Source organism: Oncorhynchus mykiss, chromosome 17 (assembly GCF_057628025.1).
Source record: "Oncorhynchus mykiss isolate SJ-2025 chromosome 17, ASM5762802v1, whole genome shotgun sequence".
NCBI lineage: Eukaryota > Metazoa > Chordata > Actinopteri > Salmoniformes > Salmonidae > Oncorhynchus > Oncorhynchus mykiss.
The window spans coordinates 70,983,498-71,006,406 of NC_143038.1; the positions used below are offsets into that span (position 1 = coordinate 70,983,498).

The 22,909-nt window shown below is 45.9% G+C and overlaps 1 protein-coding gene across 1 annotated transcript in view; it reads left to right on the plus strand.

The window, feature by feature from the left end:
• LOC110494792 (dual specificity calcium/calmodulin-dependent 3',5'-cyclic nucleotide phosphodiesterase 1B) overlaps window positions 1-18,622 on the plus strand; it is a 77,383-nt gene extending 58,761 nt beyond the window's left edge. Inside the window, exons 2-14 of the mRNA XM_036950902.2 lie at window positions 3,246-3,359; window positions 6,116-6,298; window positions 6,990-7,056; window positions 7,499-7,615; window positions 7,938-8,078; window positions 8,998-9,098; window positions 13,458-13,583; window positions 15,202-15,303; window positions 15,597-15,717; window positions 15,965-16,046; window positions 17,247-17,364; window positions 17,589-17,725; window positions 18,388-18,622. Coding sequence (XP_036806797.2) covers window positions 3,246-3,359; window positions 6,116-6,298; window positions 6,990-7,056; window positions 7,499-7,615; window positions 7,938-8,078; window positions 8,998-9,098; window positions 13,458-13,583; window positions 15,202-15,303; window positions 15,597-15,717; window positions 15,965-16,046; window positions 17,247-17,364; window positions 17,589-17,725; window positions 18,388-18,446 — 1,468 coding nt within the window. The 3' untranslated portion in view covers window positions 18,447-18,622. The remainder of the gene's footprint in view (window positions 1-3,245; window positions 3,360-6,115; window positions 6,299-6,989; window positions 7,057-7,498; window positions 7,616-7,937; window positions 8,079-8,997; window positions 9,099-13,457; window positions 13,584-15,201; window positions 15,304-15,596; window positions 15,718-15,964; window positions 16,047-17,246; window positions 17,365-17,588; window positions 17,726-18,387) is intronic.
• The last annotated feature ends 4,287 nt before the right edge of the window (window positions 18,623-22,909 follow it).

A 22,909-nucleotide genomic window follows, 5' to 3' on the forward strand; every position in this document is an offset into this window, starting at 1 on the left:
AGCATCATAACAGCGCTATAACAGCATCATAACAGCATCGTAACAGCATCATAACACCTCCATAACAGCATCATAACAGCATCATAACACCTCCATAAAAGCATCATAACAGCATCATAACAGAGCTATAACAGCATCATAACAACAGCATAGCAGCTCTTTAATTATATATATTTTTTTACTTATCTATTTTTTAACTAAACATTCCCTAACAGCACCATGCAGGCATTACTACACTATCAGGGTACATAGGCAGGCTTTACAGTATCAGTTGGAGGCAGGTGAGGTGTTAGCCAATGGCAAGAGGGGTCATTGGGTTAACACAGTGGTATACCATCTCTTTGAAACCCTGGCATGTGCTTAAATCCCTGGAATATTTCCCTCGAATATCTAATCATTTTGATACTGATAATTCATAATTGAATGTATTTAAATAATGACGGTTGGACAAAATGTGGTTCGTTTTAGTGTAACAACTAGACATTAGGTCCCTGAATACTACAGACTAAACTGAAAGAGGGTGCATTAAACATTCTTACATTTTATTTTACTGCTTTGAACAACAAAGAAGGTATCAAACAGATTACCGGGGCTCTAAATTCACAAGGAAGCGTTGCGTCCTGTGCAACAGCGTTCCAACTCCCGCTATTTTTATGACTCTACAGCGTTCAGAGACCCCCACGCCAACGTGTGATAACAAACACTTGAAAAACTCATGTCACTCGTACCGCGTTGGCTCCATCTTCATTTGTTATCTAACAGTACAAATGTGTTTAGAAATGAAATGATTGTGGTCCCGGTGTGAATAACTTCTTCATAATGCATTTCAAGTACATCTATAATTCCTTATGAGCTGTACATAATGTACTATACTGCAGGACATAGGTGTTAATAGCTGCTCATGAACATATATAACTACAAGGTATAGCAGGCAGCTCAATGGTTAACCACAAGGACTTGAACCTCCATAAACAATTTATTTTGATTTTTATGAGAAATGGATAATCACTATCTTTTAAATCAATTTTCAAATGTCAGTGGCGGGTTTTGAACCCTTGAAGTGCAGTGTAGCTTACTCTGGGGGTATTTTATGTTCTAATGTTGGAAAATGAGCTCGGAGCAATAGTATGTGAGTTAGTGTTGCTGATTTTCCCTGTCTATTTAATTTCCTGTGAAAGTAGTAGGCCCTCGGGGGATTGTAGTTTTAGCCTGGGCTGTGTTGTGTTTGATCCCAGTACACTGTAGCCTACATGTGTTTTTTTTTTGATGCTCTTGAAATAGCAGCTGTACAACATAATTATAGCAGCTGTATTCAGAAATGTTGTTGTTAGGAATCTGTGTGAAGGAACTGGTACCAGAGAAAAGGTTTTGATTTACGATTATGTATCACTGTGAAGCACTAACAGCATTCTATCAGGGTTCTATCAGCATTCTATCAGGGTTCCATCAGCATTTTATCAGGGTTCTATCAGCATTCTATCAGGGTTCCATCAGCATTCTATCAGAGTTCTATCAGCATTCTATCAGGGTTCTATCAGCATTCTATCAGGGTTCCATCAGCATTCTATCAGGGTTCCATCAGCATTTTATCAGGGTTCTATCAGCATTCTATCAGGGTTCCATCAGCATTCTATCAGGGTTCCATCAGCATTCTATCAGGGTTCCATCAGCATTTTATCAGGGTTCTATCAGCATTCTATCAGGGTTCTATCAGCATTCTATCAGGGTTCCATCAGCATTCTATCAGGGTTCCATCAGCATTTTATCAGGGTTCTATCAGCATTCTATCAGGGTTCTATCAGGGTTCTATCAGCATTCTATCAGGGCTCCATCAGGGTTTCATCAGGGTTCCATCAGCATTCTATCAGGGTTCCATCAGCATTCTATCAGGTTTCTATCAGGGTTCCATCAGGGTTCCATTAGCGTTCTATCAGGGTTCCATCAGCATTCTATGAGCGCTCCATCAGCATTCTATCAGGTTTCTATCAGCACTCAATCGGGCGATTAAACCCTTTGAAGTGAATGAACTAATTCTGCGGGGCATGCCATTTTAAGAGTGGCTGTATACGCCAATGATGGGAAGTTTGGGCAGTTTACCACTGTCATGGAAAATGTGGGCCTAATTACGCACTCTTGTCACTGGTCCTCTCCACACGTCATGCTATTGTATTAAAACGCTTCCAAATGATTTATCTTTTTCACTATCTCGCTCTTTTTCCCTTTCCCTTTCTCTCTCTCTCTCTCTCTCTCTCTCTCTCTCTCTCTCTCTCTCTCTCTCTCTCTCTCTCTCTCTCTCTCTTTCTGTCTTTCCCTTTCTCTCTCTCTCTCTCTCTCTCTCTCTCTCTTTCTGTCTTTCCCTTTCTCTCTCTCTCTCTCTCTCTCTCTCTCTCTCTCTGTCTTTCCCTTTCTCTCTGTCTCTCTCTCTCTCTCTCCTTCCGTCTTTCCCTTTCTCTCTGTCTCTCTCTCTCCTTCCATCTTTCCCTTTCTCTCTGTCTCTCTCTCCTTCCATCTGTCCCTTTCTCTCTCTCTCCTTCCATCTTTCCCTTTCTCTCTGTTTCTCTCTCTCCTTCTGTCTTTCCCTTTCTCTCTGTCTCTCTCTCTCCTTCCATCTTTCCCTTTCTCTCTGTCTCTCTCTCTCCTTCCATCTTTCCCTTTCTCTCTTTCTCTCTCTCCTTCCATCTTTCCCTTTCTCTCTGTTTCTCTCTCTCCTTCTGTCTTTCCCTTTCTCTCTGTCTTTCTCTCTCCTTCTGTCTTTCCCTTTCTCTCTGTCTCTATCTCGTTTTCCCTCTCACGCAGTTTCCCAGACATTTCAACCTGTTGCCAAAGCAGTCACTGAACATCTGCGCTGAGTTGCCAGCTCATAACATTGAAGCACAACATACAAATATGGGGGAAATTGCTTAGTAATTGCTGCCATCACACACCTGACTGTGTTTTGACCACAGTGCCGTCTTGCTGAAGATCTTGTTTCTGATAATACTGTTGTGTTATGACAGGAACCAAGGTTATTCATCACCAAAATGACTTCCTTCACTCCAACTTTAAATTAAACCTTTTTTAAGGCTTAAAAACTCTGACGAAGGGCTGATACAAAGCTGATACTAATAAGCAAGTGCAGTGTGCCATATTTTAAAAACTCTAAAAGCTTATTATTCATGAGACCAAAATCCTTCGTAAGGCCTATAGCATAAAGTGCATGTGAAGACTGTGGAAGCTGTTTGTTCAAAGTGGGACTCTCTTTCCAGGCTGAGGTGTATGGTCAAACAACTGGAGGAGAAAGACGTGAACTTTGAAGATCTGAAGAAGAACTTGGACTACACAGCATCCTTACTGGAGGCAGTTTACATTGATGGGACCAGGTACAGTACAAACTTTTATTTTTTTAATTTATTTAACCTTTATTTAACTAGGCAAGTCAGTGAAGAACAAATACAAATACCTTCCAAAAGGCTAAAGGCCTCCTGCAGGGGCGGGAGTTGGGATGAAAAATTTAAAAAATATAATAGAAAATATAGGACGAAATACACACCACAACCAGAGAGACACCACGACACTACACAAAGACACTAAGACAACAACATAGCATGGCAGCAACACATGCCAGCACAGCATGGTAGCAACACAACATGATAGAAAACCCAACATGACAACAACATGGTAGAAATAACATGGTAGCAACACAATATGACCAGAACATGGTAGCAACACAAAATGACAACAACATGGTAGAAACACAACATGACAACAACATGGTAGCAACACAACATGACAACAACATGGTAGAAACACAACATGGTAGATTCCCAACATGACAACAACATGGTAGAAACACAAAATGACAACAACATGGTAGCAACACAACATGACAACAACATGGTAGCAACACAACATGACAACAACATGGTAGAAACACAACATGACAACAACATGGTAGAAACACAAAATGACAACAACATGGTAGAAACACAAAATGACAACAACATGGTAGCAACACAACATGACAACAACATGGTAGCAACACAACATGACAACAACATGGTAGATTCCCAACATGACAACAACATGGTAGAAACACAAAATGACAACAACATGGTAGCAACACAACATGACAACAACATGGTAGCAACACAACATGACAACAACATGGTAGAATCCCAACATGACAACAACATGGTAGAAACACAAAATGACAACAACATGGTAGAAACACAAAATGACAACAACATGGTAGCAACACAAAATGACAACAACATGGTAGATTCCCAACATGACAACAACATGGTAGCAACACAACATGACAACAACATGGTAGCAACACAAAATGACAACAACATGGTAGAAACACAACATGACAACAACATGGTAGCAACACAACATGACAACAACATGGTAGTAAGACAACATGACAACAACATGGTAGCAACACAAAATGACAACAACATGGTAGAAACACAACATGACAACAACATGGTATCAACCCAACATGACAACAACATGGTAGAAACACAACATGACAACAACATGGTAGCAACACAAAATGACAACAACATGGTAGTAAGACAACATGACAACAACATGGTAGCAACACACCATGACAACAACATGGTAGTAAGACAACATGACAACAACATGGTAGCAACACAACATGACAACAACATGGTAGCAACACAACATGACAACATGGTAGATTCCCAACATGACAACAACATGGTAGATTCCCAACATGACAACAACATGGTAGAAACACAAAATGACAACAACATGGTAGATTCCCAACATGACAACATGGTAGAAACACAACATGACAACAACATGGTAGATTCCCAACATGACAACAACATGGTAGATTCCCAACATGACAACAACATGGTAGAAACACAAAATGACAACAACATGGTAGCAACACAACATGACAACATGGTAGATTCCCAACATGACAACAACATGGTAGATTCCCAACATGACAACAACATGGTAGCAACACAAAATGACAACAACATGGTAGAAACCCAACATGACAACAACATGGTAGCAACACAACATGACAACATGGTAGATTCCCAACATGACAACAACATGGTAGATTCCCAACATGACAACAACATGGTAGCAACACAAAATGATAACAACATGGTAGATTCCCAACATGACAACAACATGGTAGATTCCCAACATGACAACAACATGGTAGACACAACATGGTAGCAACACAACATGACAACAACATGGTAGCAACACAACATGACAACAACATGGTAGATTCCCAACATGACAACAACATGGTAGATTCCCAACATGACAACAACATGGTAGATTCCCAACATGACAACAGCATGGTAGCAACACAACATGACAACAGCATGGTAGCAACACATGACAACAGCATGGTAGCAACACAACATGACAACAGCATGGTATCAACAAACATGACAACATGTTCTCTCTTTCTCCCCTCTCAGACAGCGTCTGATTTGTTCTCTCTGTCCCCTCTCAGACAGGGTCTGATTTGTTCTCTCTCTCTGTCTCTCTCAGACAGGGTCTGATTTGTTCTCTCTGTCTCTCTCAGACAGGGTCTAATTTGTTCTCTCTCTCTGTCTCTCTCAGACAGGGTCTGATTTGTTCTCTCTGTCTCTCTCAGACAGGGTCTGATTTGTTCTCTCTCTCTGTCTCTCTCAGACAGGGTCTGATTTGTTCTCTCTCTCTGTCTCTCTCAGACAGGGTCTGATTTGTTCTCTCTCTCTATCTCTCTCAGACAGGGTCTGATTTGTTCTCTCTCTCTGTCCCCTCTCAGACAGGGTCTGATTTGTTCTCTCTCTCTGTCTCCTCTCAGACAGGGTCTGATTTGTTCTCTCTGTCCTCCTCTCAGACAGGGTCTGATTTGTTCTCTCTCTCCTCTCAGACAGGGTCTGATTTGTTCTCTCTCTCTGTCTCTCTCAGACAGGGTCTGATTTGTTCTCTTTCTCTGTCTCTCTCAGACAGGGTCTGATTTGTTCTCTCTGTCCTCCTCTCAGACAGGGTCTGATTTGTTCTCTCTGTCTCCTCTCAGACAGGGTCTGATTTGTTCTCTTTCTCTGTCTCTCTCAGACAGGGTCTGATTTGTTCTCTCTCCTCTCAGACCGGGTCTGGATGCAGAGGATGACCTCCAGAAGCTGCACTCTGATGGCGTGCCCACGGAGGTCACTGATTGGCTGGCTTCAACCTTCACTCAGAGGGCCCGCCGCCCCGCCCGCCGCTCCGACGACAAACCAAAGTTCCGCAGCATCGTCCACGCAGTGCAGGCTGGGATATTTGTTGAGAGGTAGATGGAAAACGTTATTATCCTCAATGAGGACGTTCACTATACGTTCAATATACTGCAAAGGAGGCTCACCCAGTGAGGTCGAGGAGGATGGTCCTCCTCATTCATTTGAGAAATAAATTAAATGTAAATAAATAAATAAAAAATAAACTCCTAAATAAAGTTGTGCATAGGGTTTGTAAAGTGTGTGTGTGTGTGTGTGTGTCACGATCGTCGTAAGAAGCGGACCAAAATGATATTTTAATTAAAGAAAGCACTTGAACACTGAATACAAAAACGAACAACGACCGTGGAGCTATGTACCGAAATGTGCTGAACACAAGCAACTTAACATAGACAATCACCCACCACCCACAACGACAAAACAGGCTACCTAAATATGGTTCCCAATCAGAGACAACGACTAACACCTGCCTCTGATTGAGAACCATATCAGGCCCAAACACAGAAACAGACAAACTAGACATACAACATAGAATGCCCACTCAGATCACACCCTGACCAAACAAAACATAGAAACATACAAAGCAAACAGTGGGCAGGGCGTGACAGTGTGTCACAGGGTCAGGATAAGTTAATCTAGGTTCATTAGCAGTGGAATGCATTATTCCCATTCGGTTGAAACAAGGAAACTACAGATTCACTTCTGAGATTGTACCAATGCCAAACATTCCATGTGCTGTTGTTTCAGGATGTTCAGAAGGGCCTACACCGCTGCCATGCCTGACCAACCTGCAGCAGTAGTTAACTGTCTCCGGGTAACAACGTCTTATCTATTATCAGTCTATAAGTCTTTCATTGGGCAACACATTTTTAAAAACATTTTTTTTTTTATTTAACCTTTATTTAAACTAGGCAAGTCAGTTTCCCTAAGCTAATTAGGCACCACATAGGGAGCAGAGCCAGGAGTTTCCCTGACCGTGTGACTAGTTTGTCCTGATCAGGTCATGTGGACAAGAAACCCCAAACCTTACTACAATATGATGTAGTAAAAGGCTATCCCACAGCAGGAGACCTTGAGCCTCTTGGTCGGCCATCACAACAATATGATCTTCATTGACTTGCCTAGTTAAATAAAGGTTAAATACATGTAGCTATCTTTTTTTTAATTAAATATCAGACTGTCTCTAACTCTTGATAAAAGTCAACGTGGACATAATGAGATCAAACTCTGTTCGTCTCGATCCTCTCCATCTTTAGGACATTGACCGGTGGAACTTTGATGTGTTTGCTCTGAACACTGTCTGCCATGACCACGCACTACAGACCCTGTTCCTGGAGCTGGTCACACGATACGGACTCAACAGCAGATTCAAGGTCTCCACCTAATCACTTCGCACATCCTCTACTATATTTGACTAGTTTACCATAACTAACTCTTTCAGTTTCTGTACAGATTTAATTCTTCATAACAATTCAAACTTCTCTCGCTGCCCAAAAAAACACATGGTTTGTCTGTTGAAGTAAGCACAACATATTTTCCTAGCTAAATGGAATTATTCTAAGATTCTTGCACGTCGTACAACTCGGGAGCAGATTCCGACACAGATGACTTTGAGAGGTTGATGATTCAGTATGGACCAAACACAATGGACCGACTCCATGTGAACTCTCGATGTAATATGGCGTCCTATTACAGATCCCCATCTCCTGTCTGATGTCCTTCTTGGAGAAGCTGGAGAAAGGCTACAGTAAACACAGCAACCCGTACCACAGCAGTGTCCACGCAGCCGACGTCACACAAACCCTCCACTGTCTGCTCCTCCGTACAGGACTAGTGGTACAGTACAGCACCTTTTTCACTCAGTTTACAGCAGATCATCTCTGTAATGTTGTATTTGAAATGGAAATTTCCTGACCCGTCTATAGGCCCATAGTTGCCCTGCCAGGTCAGGTGACATGGTGGGGGAAAATTCAAGGCACTAGCTGTAATGGATGGACTTGAAGGAAGCCAATTTATGTGATTTATTTTTTATTTTTACTGTAATCCAATGTAAATTACTGTAAATGTGAAATGGGGATGTTAATAACAAGTGTATCGGTGTTGGTCTTGCCTCCAACTCTGGTTACTGTATAATAATTATATAATGACTGTATATGTGTGCTATGTACACTCAGTGGCCACTTTATTAGGTACATCCATCTAGTACCGGGTCAGACCCCCCCCCCCCTCCTGCCTCCAGAACAGCCTGAATTATTTGAGGCATGGAAACGTTGCTCAATTGGTATAGATATATAATATGGCGCCGACCAGAGATTTGCCTGTTTGTGGCCCGCCTGTTAGCTTGCACGGTTCTTGCTATTCTCCTTCGACCTCTCTCATCAACGAGCAGTTTTCACTGCAGCTGACTGGATGTTTGTTTGTCTCACCGTTCTCTGTAAACCCTAGACAGTGTCGTGCGTGAAAAGCCCAGGAGGCCCGGACGTTTCTGTGATACTGGAAGTGGCGCACCTGGCACTGACCATCATACCACATTCAAAGTTGCTTAGGTCATTTGGTCCATTCTCACGTTCAATCGAAGAGTACCTGAATACCTCGATGCCTGTCTGTCTGTTTTATAGATCAAACCACGGACAAGGGGACTCCCATGTCTGTAGGAGAAACATGTAAATGTGAATGGTGTGATTTACCCAATACAATGGCCACGGAGTATATATGATGTTTATAACAGGGGTATCTGTGTGGGTCTCACGTGCAGCACTGGTTGACTGAACTGGAGGTCCTGGCGTCACTGTTTGCTGCGGCCATCCATGACTACGAACACACTGGAACGACAAACAACTTCCACATTCACACAAAGTAAGATGACGTAAAGTAAGAATTACTGAGGTGTTCAAAAATGCATTTGATTTCAGAGTGAGTGGGAGAGAGTGAAATTGACAAGGAAGACAAAACCATGCAATTGTTATCCTTGCCCCAACTATGCCAAACTATTATTCTCTGATTCTATTAGATTACTGAAGTGTTTACGAATGTGTATGTGAGAGAGAGAGAGAGAGAGAGAGAGAGAGAGAGAGAGAGAGAGAGAGAGAGAGAGAGAGAGAGAGAGAGAGAGAGAGAGAGAGAGAGAGAGAGAGAGAGAGAGAGAGAGAGAGAGAGAGAGAGAGAGAGAGAGAGAGAGAGAGAGAGAGAGAGAGAGACCACTCACAGCTCCTGCATACTCCTTCTTAAGCAAACATATCTTATGGAGGGAAGGCAGTATTTTTAGCAGTAGATTTTCCACATAGAGACACAGATGGACCTAAGAACTCTGTATCCTGGCACACAGATGAACTCTTTATTTTGGGAACGAAACACGAGGGCCTGCTGCCATCAGCTAGATAGCTTGAAGTTATGAGCATGCAGTTCTCCTATAAAATGCATGCTCATATAAAATGAATACAAATACAAATTGTGCAGTATTTGGCCCTGAGAGAATCTCAATGCTCTGACATATCATCCATTTTGTATTTTTTAAATGTATTGCTTAATAAACACATATGCAAATGACTTTAGACAGTGGGTTTGATCAGGGGAACATTATGAACTACTTGCAGTTCTTTTTCAGTCCTTTACATCTATCGGTCCTCATCTCTCAGGCAGGGTAGCCTAGTGGTTAGAGTGGAGGGGCAGGCAGGGTAGCCTAGTGGTTAGAGTGGAGGGGGCGGCAGGGTAGCCTAGTGGTTAGAGTGGAGGGGCAGGCAGGGTAGCCTAGTGGTTAGAGTGGAGGGGCAGGCAGGGTAGCCTAGTGGTTAGAGTGGAGGGGCGGGCAGGGTAGCCTAGTGGTTAGAGTGGAGGGGCAGGCAGGGTAGCCTAGTGGTTAGAGTGGAGGGGCGGCAGGGTAGCCTAGTGGTTAGAGTGGAGGGGCAGGCAGGGTAGCCTAGTGGTTAGAGTGGAGGGGCGGGCAGGGTAGCCTAGTGGTTAGAGTGGAGGGGCGGCAGGGTAGCCTAGTGGTTAGAGTGGAGGGGCAGGCAGGGTTGCCTAGTGGTTAGAGTGGAGGGGCGGCAGGGTAGCCTAGTGGTTAGAGTGGAGGGGGCGGCAGGGTAGCCTAGTGGTTAGAGTGGAGGGGCAGGCAGGGTAGCCTAGTGGTTAGAGTGGAGGGGCAGGCAGGGTAGCCTAGTGGTTAGAGTGGAGGGGCGGCAGGGTAGCCTAGTGGTTAGAGTGGAGGGGCGGCAGGGTAGCCTAGTGGTTAGAGTGGAGGGGCAGGCAGGGTAGCCTAGTGGTTAGAGTGGAGGGGCAGGCAGGGTAGCCTAGTGGTTAGAGTGGAGGGGCGGGCAGGGTAGCCTAGTGGTTAGAGTGGAGGGGCAGGCAGGGTAGCCTAGTGGTTAGAGTGGAGGGGCAGGCAGGGTAGCCTAGTGGTTAGAGTGGAGGGGCAGGCAGGGTAGCCTAGTGGTTAGAGTGGAGGGGCGGGCAGGGTAGCCTAGTGGTTAGAGTGGAGAGGCGCGCAGGGTAGCCTAGTGGTTAGAGTGGAGGGGCAGGCAGGGTAGCCTAGTGGTTAGAGTGGAGGGGCAGGCAGGGTAGCCTAGTGGTTAGAGTGGAGGGGCAGGCAGGGTAGCCTAGTGGTTAGAGTGGAGGGGCGGGCAGGGTAGCCTAGTGGTTAGAGTGGAGGGGCGGGCAGGTTAGCCTAGTGGTTAGAGTGGAGGGGCAGGCAGGGTAGCCTAGTGGTTAGAGTGTAGGGTGGCAGGGTAGCCTAGTGGTTAGAGTGGAGGGGTGGCAGGGTAGCCTAGTGGTTAGAGTGGAGGGGCAGGCAGGGTAGCCTAGTGGTTAGAGTGGAGGGGCAGGCAGGGTAGCCTAGTGGTTAGAGTGGAGGGGCGGCAGGGTAGCCTAGTGGTTAGAGTGGAGGGGCAGGCAGGGTAGCCTAGTGGTTAGAGTGGAGGGGCGGCAGGGTAGCCTAGTGGTTAGAGTGGAGGGGGCGGCAGGGTAGCCTAGTGGTTAGAGTGGAGGGGCAGGCAGGGTAGCCTAGTGGTCAGAGTGGAGGGGCGGCAGGGTAGCCTAGTGGTTAGAGTGGAGGGGCGGCAGGGTAGCCTAGTGGTTAGAGTGGAGGGGCAGGCAGGGTAGCCTAGTGGTTAGAGTGGAGGGGCAGGCAGGGTAGCCTAGTGGTTAGAGTGGAGGGGCGGGCAGGGTAGCCTAGTGGTTAGAGTGGAGGGGCAGGCAGGGTAGCCTAGTGGTTAGAGTGGAGGGGCAGGCAGGGTAGCCTAGTGGTTAGAGTGGAGGGGCAGGCAGGGTAGCCTAGTGGTTAGAGTGGAGGGGCGGGCAGGGTAGCCTAGTGGTTAGAGTGGAGAGGCGCGCAGGGTAGCCTAGTGGTTAGAGTGGAGGGGCGGGCAGGGTAGCCTAGTGGTTAGAGTGGAGAGGCGCGCAGGGTAGCCTAGTGGTTAGAGTGGAGGGGCAGGCAGGGTAGCCTAGTGGTTAGAGTGGAGGGGCAGGCAGGGTAGCCTAGTGGTTAGAGTGGAGGGGCAGGCAGGGTAGCCTAGTGGTTAGAGTGGAGGGGCGGGCAGGGTAGCCTAGTGGTTAGAGTGGAGGGGCGGGCAGGTTAGCCTAGTGGTTAGAGTGGAGGGGCAGGCAGGGTAGCCTAGTGGTTAGAGTGTAGGGTGGCAGGGTAGCCTAGTGGTTAGAGTGGAGGGGTGGCAGGGTAGCCTAGTAGTTAGAGTGGAGGGGCAGGCAGGGTAGCCTAGTGGTTAGAGTGGAGGGGCAGGCAGGGTAGCCTAGTGGTTAGAGTGGAGGGGCGGCAGGGTAGCCTAGTGGTTAGAGTGGAGGGGCAGGCAGGGTAGCCTAGTGGTTAGAGTGGAGGGGCGGCAGGGTAGCCTAGTGGTTAGAGTGGAGGGGGCGGCAGGGTAGCCTAGTGGTTAGAGTGGAGGGGCAGGCAGGGTAGCCTAGTGGTCAGAGTGGAGGGGCGGCAGGGTAGCCTAGTGGTTAGAGTGGAGGGGCGGCAGGGTAGCCTAGTGGTTAGAGTGGAGGGGCAGGCAGGGTAGCCTAGTGGTTAGAGTGGAGGGGCAGGCAGGGTAGCCTAGTGGTTAGAGTGGAGGGGCGGGCAGGGTAGCCTAGTGGTTAGAGTGGAGGGGCAGGCAGGGTAGCCTAGTGGTTAGAGTGGAGGGGCAGGCAGGGTAGCCTAGTGGTTAGAGTGGAGGGGCAGGCAGGGTAGCCTAGTGGTTAGAGTGGAGGGGCGGGCAGGGTAGCCTAGTGGTTAGAGTGGAGAGGCGCGCAGGGTAGCCTAGTGGTTAGAGTGGAGGGGCAGGCAGCGTAGCCTAGTGGTTAGAGTGGAGGGGCAGGCAGGGTAGCCTAGTGGTTAGAGTGGAGGGGCGGGCAGGGTAGCCTAGTGGTTAGAGTGGAGGGGCGGGCAGGGTAGCCTAGTGGTTAGAGTGGAGGGGCAGGCAGGGTAGCCTAGTGGTTAGAGTGTAGGGGCGGCAGGGTAGCCTAGTGGTTAGAGTGGAGGGGCGGCAGGGTAGCCTATTGGTTAGAGTGTAGGGGCAGCAGGGTAGCCAAGTGGTTAGAGTGTAGGGGCGGCAGGGTAGCCTAGTGGTTAGAGTGGAGGGGCAGGCAGGGTGGCCTAGTGGTTAGAGCGTTGGACTAGTAACCGGAAGGCTGCAAGTTCAAATCCCCGAGCTTACAAGGTACAAATCTGTCGTTCTGCCCCCTGAACAGGCAGTTAACCCACTGTTCCTAGGCCGTCATTGAAAATAAGAATTTGTTCATAACTGACTTGACTAGTTAAATAAAGGTTAAATAAAGGTTAAATAAATAAAAATAATGAACACCACTTTATTACTATACAGTTACTACACCCAGTGATGCTGCATGTCCCTAACTATTAGCCTGGCTTGTATGTGCTTAAGCCACATCCTCCTGTCAAGCTCAACATGTTTCTGTTAGTTTGTCCTGTGTCTGTCTATCACCTGGTCGGTCCCAAGTCTGTAGGTTTAGGGTTAAAGGCATGACAACAGCAGACAGATGATTTATTCAAAGCACATACAAAGCACAATGTGCTAGGACCAGGCTAGGACAAGGACAAGACCAGGACCGGGCTAGGTCCAGGACAAGACCAGGACCAGGACAGGACAAGACCTGGACAAGGCTAGGACCAGGCTAGGACAAGACCAGGACAAGACCTGGACAAGGCTAGGACCAGGATATCTAACCAGTACTTCATGAACGTTTTCCATCTGTGTGTTTTGTGTACTGTAGGTCAGACTTTGCTATGATCTACAACGACCGGTCAGTCCAGGAGAGCCACCACATCAGTGCTGCGTTCCGTCTTCTCCAAGACGACCAGTCCAACATCTTCATGAACCTCTCCAGGGAAGAGTGGATGTAAGAACGATACAGATGTTAGATCTTAATTTGAGTCAGTTTACTACAGCAGGAAAATATTCCTGCAGCAACAGGAAATTAGAACTATTATGTATAATTAATGGAAATGTTTTAAAGGGGTTGATAAATGTTTTGTTGTGGAAATTAAAAACCTTAGACATCTTTTAGACCTTGAATACACTACAACAGCTGTGTCAAACTCATTCCACAGAGGGCTGAGCGTCTTTGAGTTTTTGTTTTTAAATTTCAATTAAAACCTAGAAAACCAGGTGAGGGGAGTTCCTTACTAATTAGTGACCTTAATTCATCAATTAAGTACAAGGGTGGAGCGAAAACCCGCAGACACTCCGCCCTCCAGCTTGCATTTCCTGAAGCGCAGGAACATTCTCAGCAAGATAAGAGTGATCAAATTAAAATCCTACATCTGTATATTTTACATGACTAGCTTACTACCCTCTAACTTATCTAATGTACCACCTCTCACACAGTATTATTTGATGTTTTTGTATCCACCTTTTAACACAGATTGGTCAATCAATCATCTTTAAAAATGTTATAATAGGCTGTTGCAGCACTGTGTTGGTCAGACGTACAGCACAGTACATGACTCAGTACATGACTCATCACAGTACATGACCCAGTACAGTACATGACTCAGTACATAACTCAGCACAGTACATGACTCAGTACAGTACATGACTCAGTACAGTACATGACTCAGTACAGTACAGGCCTCAGCACAGTACATGCCTCAGTACATGCCTCAGCACAGTACATGACTCAGTACATGCCTCATTGACTTCTGAACTGCCCAGCAAAAATTTGCTAAATTATTGTTTTGCAAGGTAGAGGTGGTGAGACAGACGGATGGATGGACAGGCAGACAGGCAGACAGAGAGACGGACAGGCGGACAGGCTGGCAGGCAGACAGACAGACAGACGGATGGACAGGCAGGCAGACAGACAGACAGACAGACAGACAGACAGACAGACAGACAGACAGACAGACAGACAGACAGACATACAGACAGACAGACGGACGGACAGACAGACAGACGGATGGACAGACAGACAGACAGACGGATGGACGGACAGTCAGACAGACAGACAGATAGACATACAGAGAGAAAGACAGAGAGAAAGACATCGACAGACAGAAGCAAATGGAACAACAACTGTGCTCTGAGCAGCACAAATCTAGGTTACCATGGGAACACGGAAACCCATCAGGACAGTCTGAAAAGGTTACAACCCATGGGATTATCTTTAGGATTCAAAATGCAGAATGACTCGGCGTCCCAAATGACAGCCCATTCCGCTGTGCTCGCTCCTCTCCCTCCCCCTCCCGCACTGCCCCCCTCTCTGAATCCGGTGCATGTGTGTGCATGTGTGTGTGTTGGTGCGCATGTGTGCATGTATGTATGTATGTGTGTGTGTTGGTGCGCGTGTGTGCATGCGTACGTGTGCGTGTGTGTGTGTGTGTGTGTGTGTTGGTGCGCATGTGTGCATGTCTGTACGTGTGGTTGTGTGTGTGTGCATGTGTTTGTATGTGTGTGTGTGTGTGTGTGTGTGTGTTGGTGCGCGTGTGTGCGTGTATGTGTGCGTGTATGTGTGACAGGGAGCTGCGAGCGCTGGTGATAGAGATGGTGTTGGCTACGGACATGTCGTCTCACCTCGTCCAGGTCAAAGCCATTAAGGGGTGTCTGCAGCAGCACGAAGGGTAGGTGCCGCTTCACCCAGGTCACATGATCAGAGATGGAGATTATTATGACAGAACTGAGTATGCTAGAGACGAATGTAAGGAATATAATACTACTAGACCATTGTTTTTAGATATAATGATGGATTTTATTCCTGTTTTTGTATTTTGAAGAGCACTTCATGTCAACTGAATTGAATGAGTGTGTTTAACTCGCCCAGTAACTCCAATGATTTACATGAAAGTCCAAGAGTTTGGTCCTCCTCCAAAAACCCAGCAATAACTCCTCGCTGTTTGTTTCCTGTGACTAACAGCATAGACAAACCCAAAGCGCTGTCCCTACTGCTGCACACTGCAGACATCAGCCACCCCTCTAAGCCCTGGGGTCTGCACTCTCGCTGGACCAAAGCCCTCATGGAAGAGTTCTTCAGACAGGTAGGACCACTGGTTGAACTTTACAACTAGGGACAGGATGTTCCTGACTGGGTACTGTGATAGACCTGGGTCGTCTCATGTACTGTGACAGTCCTGGGTCGTCTTGTGTACTGTGATAGACCTGGGTCGTCTCGTGTACTGTGACGGTTCGGTTTCATTTCATGACTATTCTTGGATTATCTTGCTCGTTGTTGAGTGTCTTAGAAAGCCCATTGAAATGTGTTCTCTCTCTTTCTGTCTTCCTGAGGGTGACAGAGAGGCAGAACTAGGTCTTCCTTTCTCTCCACTGTGTGATCGGAACAGCACCCTAGTCGCAGAGTCGCAGATAGGTCATTGAAAATACCTTTACAATCCATTAAATCATTCACTTACGCATTCATTCATTACTGAATACTGATCCATTCAGTACTGAATACTGATCCATTCATTACTGAATACTGATCCATTCATTACTGAATACTGATCCATTCACTACTGAATACTGATCCATTCACTACTGAATACTGATCCATTCACTACTGAATACTGATCCATTCATTACTGAATACTGATCCATTCACTACTGAATACTGATCCATTCATTACTGAATACTGATCCATTCACTACTGAATACTGATCCATTCACTACTGAATACTGATCCATTCATTACTGAATACTGATCCATTCATTACTGAATACTGATCCATTCACTACTGAATACTGATCCATTCATTACTGAATACTGATCCATTCACTACTGAATAACGATCCATTCATTACTGAATACTGAATACTGATCCATTCATTACTGAATACTGATCCATTCATTACTGAATACTGATCCATTCATTACTGAATACTGAATACTGATCCATTCATTACTGAATACTGATCCATTCACTACTGAATACTGAATACTGATCCATTCATTACTGAATACTGATCCATTCACTTCTGAATACTGATCCATTCACTACTGAATACTGATCAATTCACTACTGAATACTGATCCATTCACTACTGAATACTGATCCATTCACTACTGAATACTGATCCATTCACTAATGAATACTGATCCATTCACTACTGAATACTCATCCATTCACTACTGAATACTGATCCATTCACTACTGAATACTGATCCATTCACTACTGAATACTGATCAATTCACTACTGAATACTGATCCATTCACTACTGAATACTGATCCATTCATTACTGAATACTGATCCATTCATTACTGAATACTGATCCATTCACTTCTGAATACTGATCCATTCACTACTGAATACTGATCAATTCACTACTGAATACTGATCCATTCACTACTGAATACTGATCCATTCACTACTGAATACTGATCCATTCACTAATGAATAACGATCCATTCACTACTGAATACTGATCCATTCATTACTGAATACTGATCCATTCACTACTGAATACTGATCCATTCACTACTGAATACTGATCCATTCATTACTGAATAACGATCCATTCACTACTAAATACTAAACTGTCCTCATTAAGACTCCATGTCTCTTGTAGGTTTCATAGACTTCATAGTAGACCCTACGTTCTCCCTACTGACTGACATGGCTGAGAAGATAGTCATTCCCCTGGTGGAAGACAACCCAGGCCCACCAGACCCCTGCAATCGGCACAGGTGACCACATATCCCATGTATTGGTTTTCTTTCTGATATTTACTCGTGCTTGATTAAGTTTGCCTGGTGCAATGGAAGCAACAGAATAGTCCCAAACAGCCCATTCTGCACAATTCAGGTCGGCTCAATCAAACAGGGAAAAAAATTATTCGGAGAAGATAAAAACCCCAAAAAGAAACATCGGAACCCAGGTCTGCTGACGACCAGCTGTTGTCTCCCTCCAGTAATCTGTGGAAGGAGAGTTCCAGAGGACTACAGTGGAGCCTGGCTCACTTCACCTCAGAACTGGTCACCTTCAGATCCACCTGGACACGACACACAGAAGACAACAAGTTCAAATGGAAGGAGAGCGGCTCTAATGGTAATGTGACAGACTTCTACTAACACCTTCTTATACCTCAGGGGTGGGCAACCTTTCCTTGTTATACCTCAGGGGTGGGCAACCTCTCCTTGTTATACCTCAGGGGTGGGCAACCTCTCCTTGTTATACCTCAGGGGTGGGCAACCTCTCCTTGTTATACCTCAGGGGTGGGCAACCTCTCCTTGTTATACCTCAGGGGTGGGCAACCTTACCTTGTTATACCTCAGGGGTGGGCATCCTTACCTGACTATACCACCCCTGGCAGGGCGTGACTACACCCCGCATGGCAGGTCGTGATTGCCCACCGCGAGCTTAGCCAATTAAACTACCCTTTCATGATTGGGGTCCAGGGTTGGTTTAATTAATTAAGCCTCTTGGGGTTTTGTCATGGCCTTGTAAATATTCCATGTGTAATTCCCGAAATAGCACCCCATCCCCTATGTAGTGCAATAGCTTTGATCATGGCCTTATGTGCCCTGGTCAAAAGTAGTGCACTACATATAGAAATGGGGTCCAATTTGGGATGCAGGTAGTATTTCTCTTTCATCTCCATGAAGCCCGAGGAGAGGTAGTAGAGACATTTAAAAGATGTAGGCATGGTTCTTCTTCCAGTCCTCTGTAGCTCAGTCATATTTTTATATTCCATTGCTTTCCCCTCTCAGGAATCTTGGATCAGAACGTGACGAAGGAGCCGCCGACTGGGGGAGAGGAACTGTTCTAACGTTGTAATGGTGCTCAACAGCGGAGAGGCCCTCTTGTGTAGTACGATGCCAATGGAAACCATATGGAAATCATAGTCATTTAATGAGGGTTGAAATAAACATGCTGGTCATGTTACTTGCTAATTACCAAATATGTTTTCACCCAAAAACACATTGTTTAACCAGTTAGGAAAAACATTGATGAAGAAACTGAACAAAGAACATATGTGTAGCATGGGTAACATGGGTAACATGGGTAACAGGGGTAACATGGGTAGCATGGGTAACATGGGTAGCAGGGGTAACATGGTTAACATGGGTAACATGGGTAGCAGGGGTAACATGGGTAGCAGGGGTAAAATGGGTAGCAGGGGTAGCAGGGGTAACATGGGTAGCAGGGGTAACATGGGTAGCAGGGGTAACAGGGGTAACATGGGTAGCAGGGGTAATATGGGTAATATGGGTAACATGGGTAACATGGGTAGCAGGGGTAACATGGGTAGCAGGGGTAACATGGGTAGCAGGGGTAACATGGGTAACATGGGTAGCAGGGGTAACATGGGTAGCAGGGGTAACATGGGTAACATGGGTAGCAGGGGTAACATGAGTAACATGGGTTGCAGGGGTAACATGGGTAGCAGGGGTAATATGGGTAACATGGGTAACATGGGTAACATGGGTATCAGGGGTAACATGGGTAACATGGGTAACATGGGTATCAGAGGTAACATGGGTAACATGGGTAACATGGGTATCAGGGGTAGCATGGGTAGCAGGGGTAACATGGGTAACATGGGTATCAGGGGTAACATGGGTAGCAGGGGTAGCATGGGTAACATGGTAACAGGGGTAACATGGGTAACATGGGTAGCAGGGGTAACATGGGTAACATGGGTAGCAGGGGTAACATGGGTATCAGGGGTAACATGGGTAGCAGGGGTAGCATGGGTAACATGGGTAACATGGTAACATGGTTAGCAGGGGTAACATGGGTAACATGGTTAGCAGGGGTAGCATGGGTAACATGGGTAGCATGGGTAACATGGTAACAGCGGTAACAGGAGTAACATGGGTATCAGGGGTAACATGGGTAGCAGGGGTAACATGGGTAGCAGGGGTAACATGGGTAGCAGGGGTAACATGGGTAACATGGTAACAGGGGTAACATGGTAACAGGGGTAACATGGGTAACATGGTAACAGGGGTAACATGGGTAACATGGGTAGCATGGGTAACATGGGTAACATGGGTAACATGGGTAACACGGGTAACATGGGTAGCATGGGTAACATGGGCAACATGGGTAGCATGGGTAACATGGGTAACATGAGTAGCATGGGTGACATGGGTAACATGGGTAACATGGGTAGCAGGGGTAACATGGGTAGCAGGGGTAATATGGGTAACATGGGTAACATGGGTAACATGGGTAACATGGGTATCAGGGGTAACATGGGTAACATGGGTATCAGAGGTAACATGGGTAACATGGGTAACATGGGTATCAGGGGTAGCATGGGTAGCAGGGGTAACATGGGTAACATGGGTATCAGGGGTAACATGGGTAGCAGGGGTAGCATGGGTAACATGGTAACAGGGGTAACATGGGTAACATGGGTAGCAGGGGTAACATGGGTAACATGGGTAGCAGGGGTAACATGGGTATCAGGGGTAACATGGGTAGCAGGGGTAGCATGGGTAACATGGGTAACATGGTAACATGGTTAGCAGGGGTAACATGGGTAACATGGTTAGCAGGGGTAGCATGGGTAACATGGGTAGCATGGGTAACATGGTAACAGCGGTAACAGGAGTAACATGGGTATCAGGGGTAACATGGGTAGCAGGGGTAACATGGGTAGCAGGGGTAACATGGGTAGCAGGGGTAACATGGGTAACATGGTAACAGGGGTAACATGGTAACAGGGGTAACATGGGTAGCAGGGGTAACATGGGTAACATGGTAACAGGGGTAACAGGGGTAAGATGGGTAACATGGGTAGCATGGGTAACATGGGTAACATGGGTAACATGGGTAACACAGGTAACATGGGTAGCATGGGTAACATGGGCAACATGGGTAGCATGGGTAACATGGGTAACATGAGTAGCATGGGTGACATGGGTAGCATGGGTAACATGAGTAGCATGGGTAACATGGGTAGCATGGGTAGCATGGGTAGCATGGGTAACATGGGTAGCATGGGTAACATGGGCAGCATGGGTAACATGGGTAGCAGGGGTAACATGGGTAGCGTGGGTAGCATGGGTAGCATGGGCAACATGGGCAGCATGGGTAGCATGGGTAGCAGGGGTAACATGGGTAGCATGGGTAGCATGGGTAACATGGGTAACATGGGTAGCATGGGTAGCATGGGTAACATGGGTAACATGGGTAGCATGGGTAACATGGGTAGCATGGGTAGCAGGGCAACATGGGTAGCAGGGTAACATGGGTAGCAGGGTAACATGGGTAGCAGGGCAACATGGGTAGCAGGGTAACATGGGTAGCGTGGGTAGCATGGGTAGCATGGTTAACATGGGTAGCAGGGTAACATGGGTAGCATGTATGTTAAATGTAATATGGGCAATGTTGGAGGGTAGTAACATTCTGGAGATATGTAGTGACTGTTGTTGATGGGAGATGTAAAGTACAGAAGTACAAGATAAGAGTTTCTACTGCTTAATATTCTACCGTTCCACTGAGGAGATTTGGATGTACCTTTTAATATTCACATGAAATGTCAAAACAAAAAAGTAATTTTTCATCTTATTCTTCATCTGTTGTCCAAAGAATTTGAAGTGTGAACTATACTGAATATACTGAATACTAGTAGCCATTGTCCCGGATCATTAGCCAACTCCTCTGACTATCAGCCCAGGACTAACATACTGTGCCAGTTTTGTATCGTGAATGTTGTGATCCTGAGGCCGTCCTGATATGGACACTGTACATCAAAGGCATGACAGACAGTTCTAGTCAGAGGTGTTGGTTGAATCACTGCAGATCTGGGACCAGGCTGCGATATCAGGCCAGTCCTTCAGCAGAGTCAGTAAAAAGGGGGGAAAACTGTGGGGAGGAAGACTAAACCGGGCTACAGTGGTATTATGAAATACTTTGGTGAAAACCCGGTCACGTTTGAAATATTTAGGTAGTTTTTTTGGCTCATAGCTCTACGTCTAGTGAATAATTGATAAGCTGAATGGTCTATTTTAGGGTTGTAATACAAGTCAACCTGACTCCACACTATAGGTCAGTGATGCAACACTAATGTCACAGCTTTATTGGCTGGGTCCAAAATGGCACCCTATTCCCTTTATAGTGCACTACTTTTGACCAGAGCCCTATAGACCCCAGAGCCCTATGTAGTGCACTACTTTTGACCAGAGCCCTATAGACCCCAGAGCCCTATGTAGTGCACTACTTTTGACCAGAGCCCTATAGACCCCAGAGCCCTATGTAGTGCACTACTTTTGACCAGAGCCCTATAGACCCCAGAGCCCTATGTAGTGCACTACTTTTGACCAGAGCCCTATAGACCCCAGAGCCCTATGTAGTGCACTACTTTTGACCAGAGCCCTATAGACCCCAGAGCCCTATGTAGTGCACTACTTTTGACCAGAGCCCTATAGACCCCAGAGCCCTATGTAGTGCACTACTTTTGACCAGAGACCCTATGGAACCCTATTCCCTTTATAGTGCACTACTTTTGACCAGAGACCCTATGGAACCCTATTCCCTTTATAGTGCACTACTTTTGACCAGAGACCCTATGGAACCCTATTCCCTTTATAGTGCACTACTTTTGACCAGAGACCCTATGGAACCCTATTCCCTTTATAGTGCACTACTTTTGACCAGAGACCCTATGGAACCCTATTCCCTTTATAGTGCACTACTTTTGACCAGAGCCTCATGGGTCCCGGTCAAAATTAGTATACTTTGAAGGGAATAGGGTTCCAGTTGGGACCCACACCTTCTTGGCCTGCTATTGGTGGTTCTTACTGTATTAAGGCCTGCTATTGGTGGTTCTTACTGTATTAAGGCCTGCTATTGGTGGTTCTTATTGTATTAAGGCCTACTATTGGTTGAGCAATAAGAGCAATTTTTACAGTTAATTAGGATGTTGTTTTTTTTTAAAGTAAAACAGACACTTCTTTCACATCGACACTATATTGTATCATATATCAAATTTTAGGGCTCTATTCAATCTGCATCGCATCTGGATGCATCCTCCCCTAACATGGGAACGTTGCCTTTACATTTCAATCACGCTGTAACGTTGAATCTCCGAGATACAGATTGAATAGAGCCATTAGATTACACTCTGTAATCATTATCAATTCAAACCAATAAAGTTTAGCCAAAACGCTGATATAGATTTGTTTTGTATACCATCGTTTATAACTGAGAAAATAAAATAAATGCAGTATAATGTATGTGTCCATCAATAATGGCTAAACAATGTGTTCATTTAAGTGT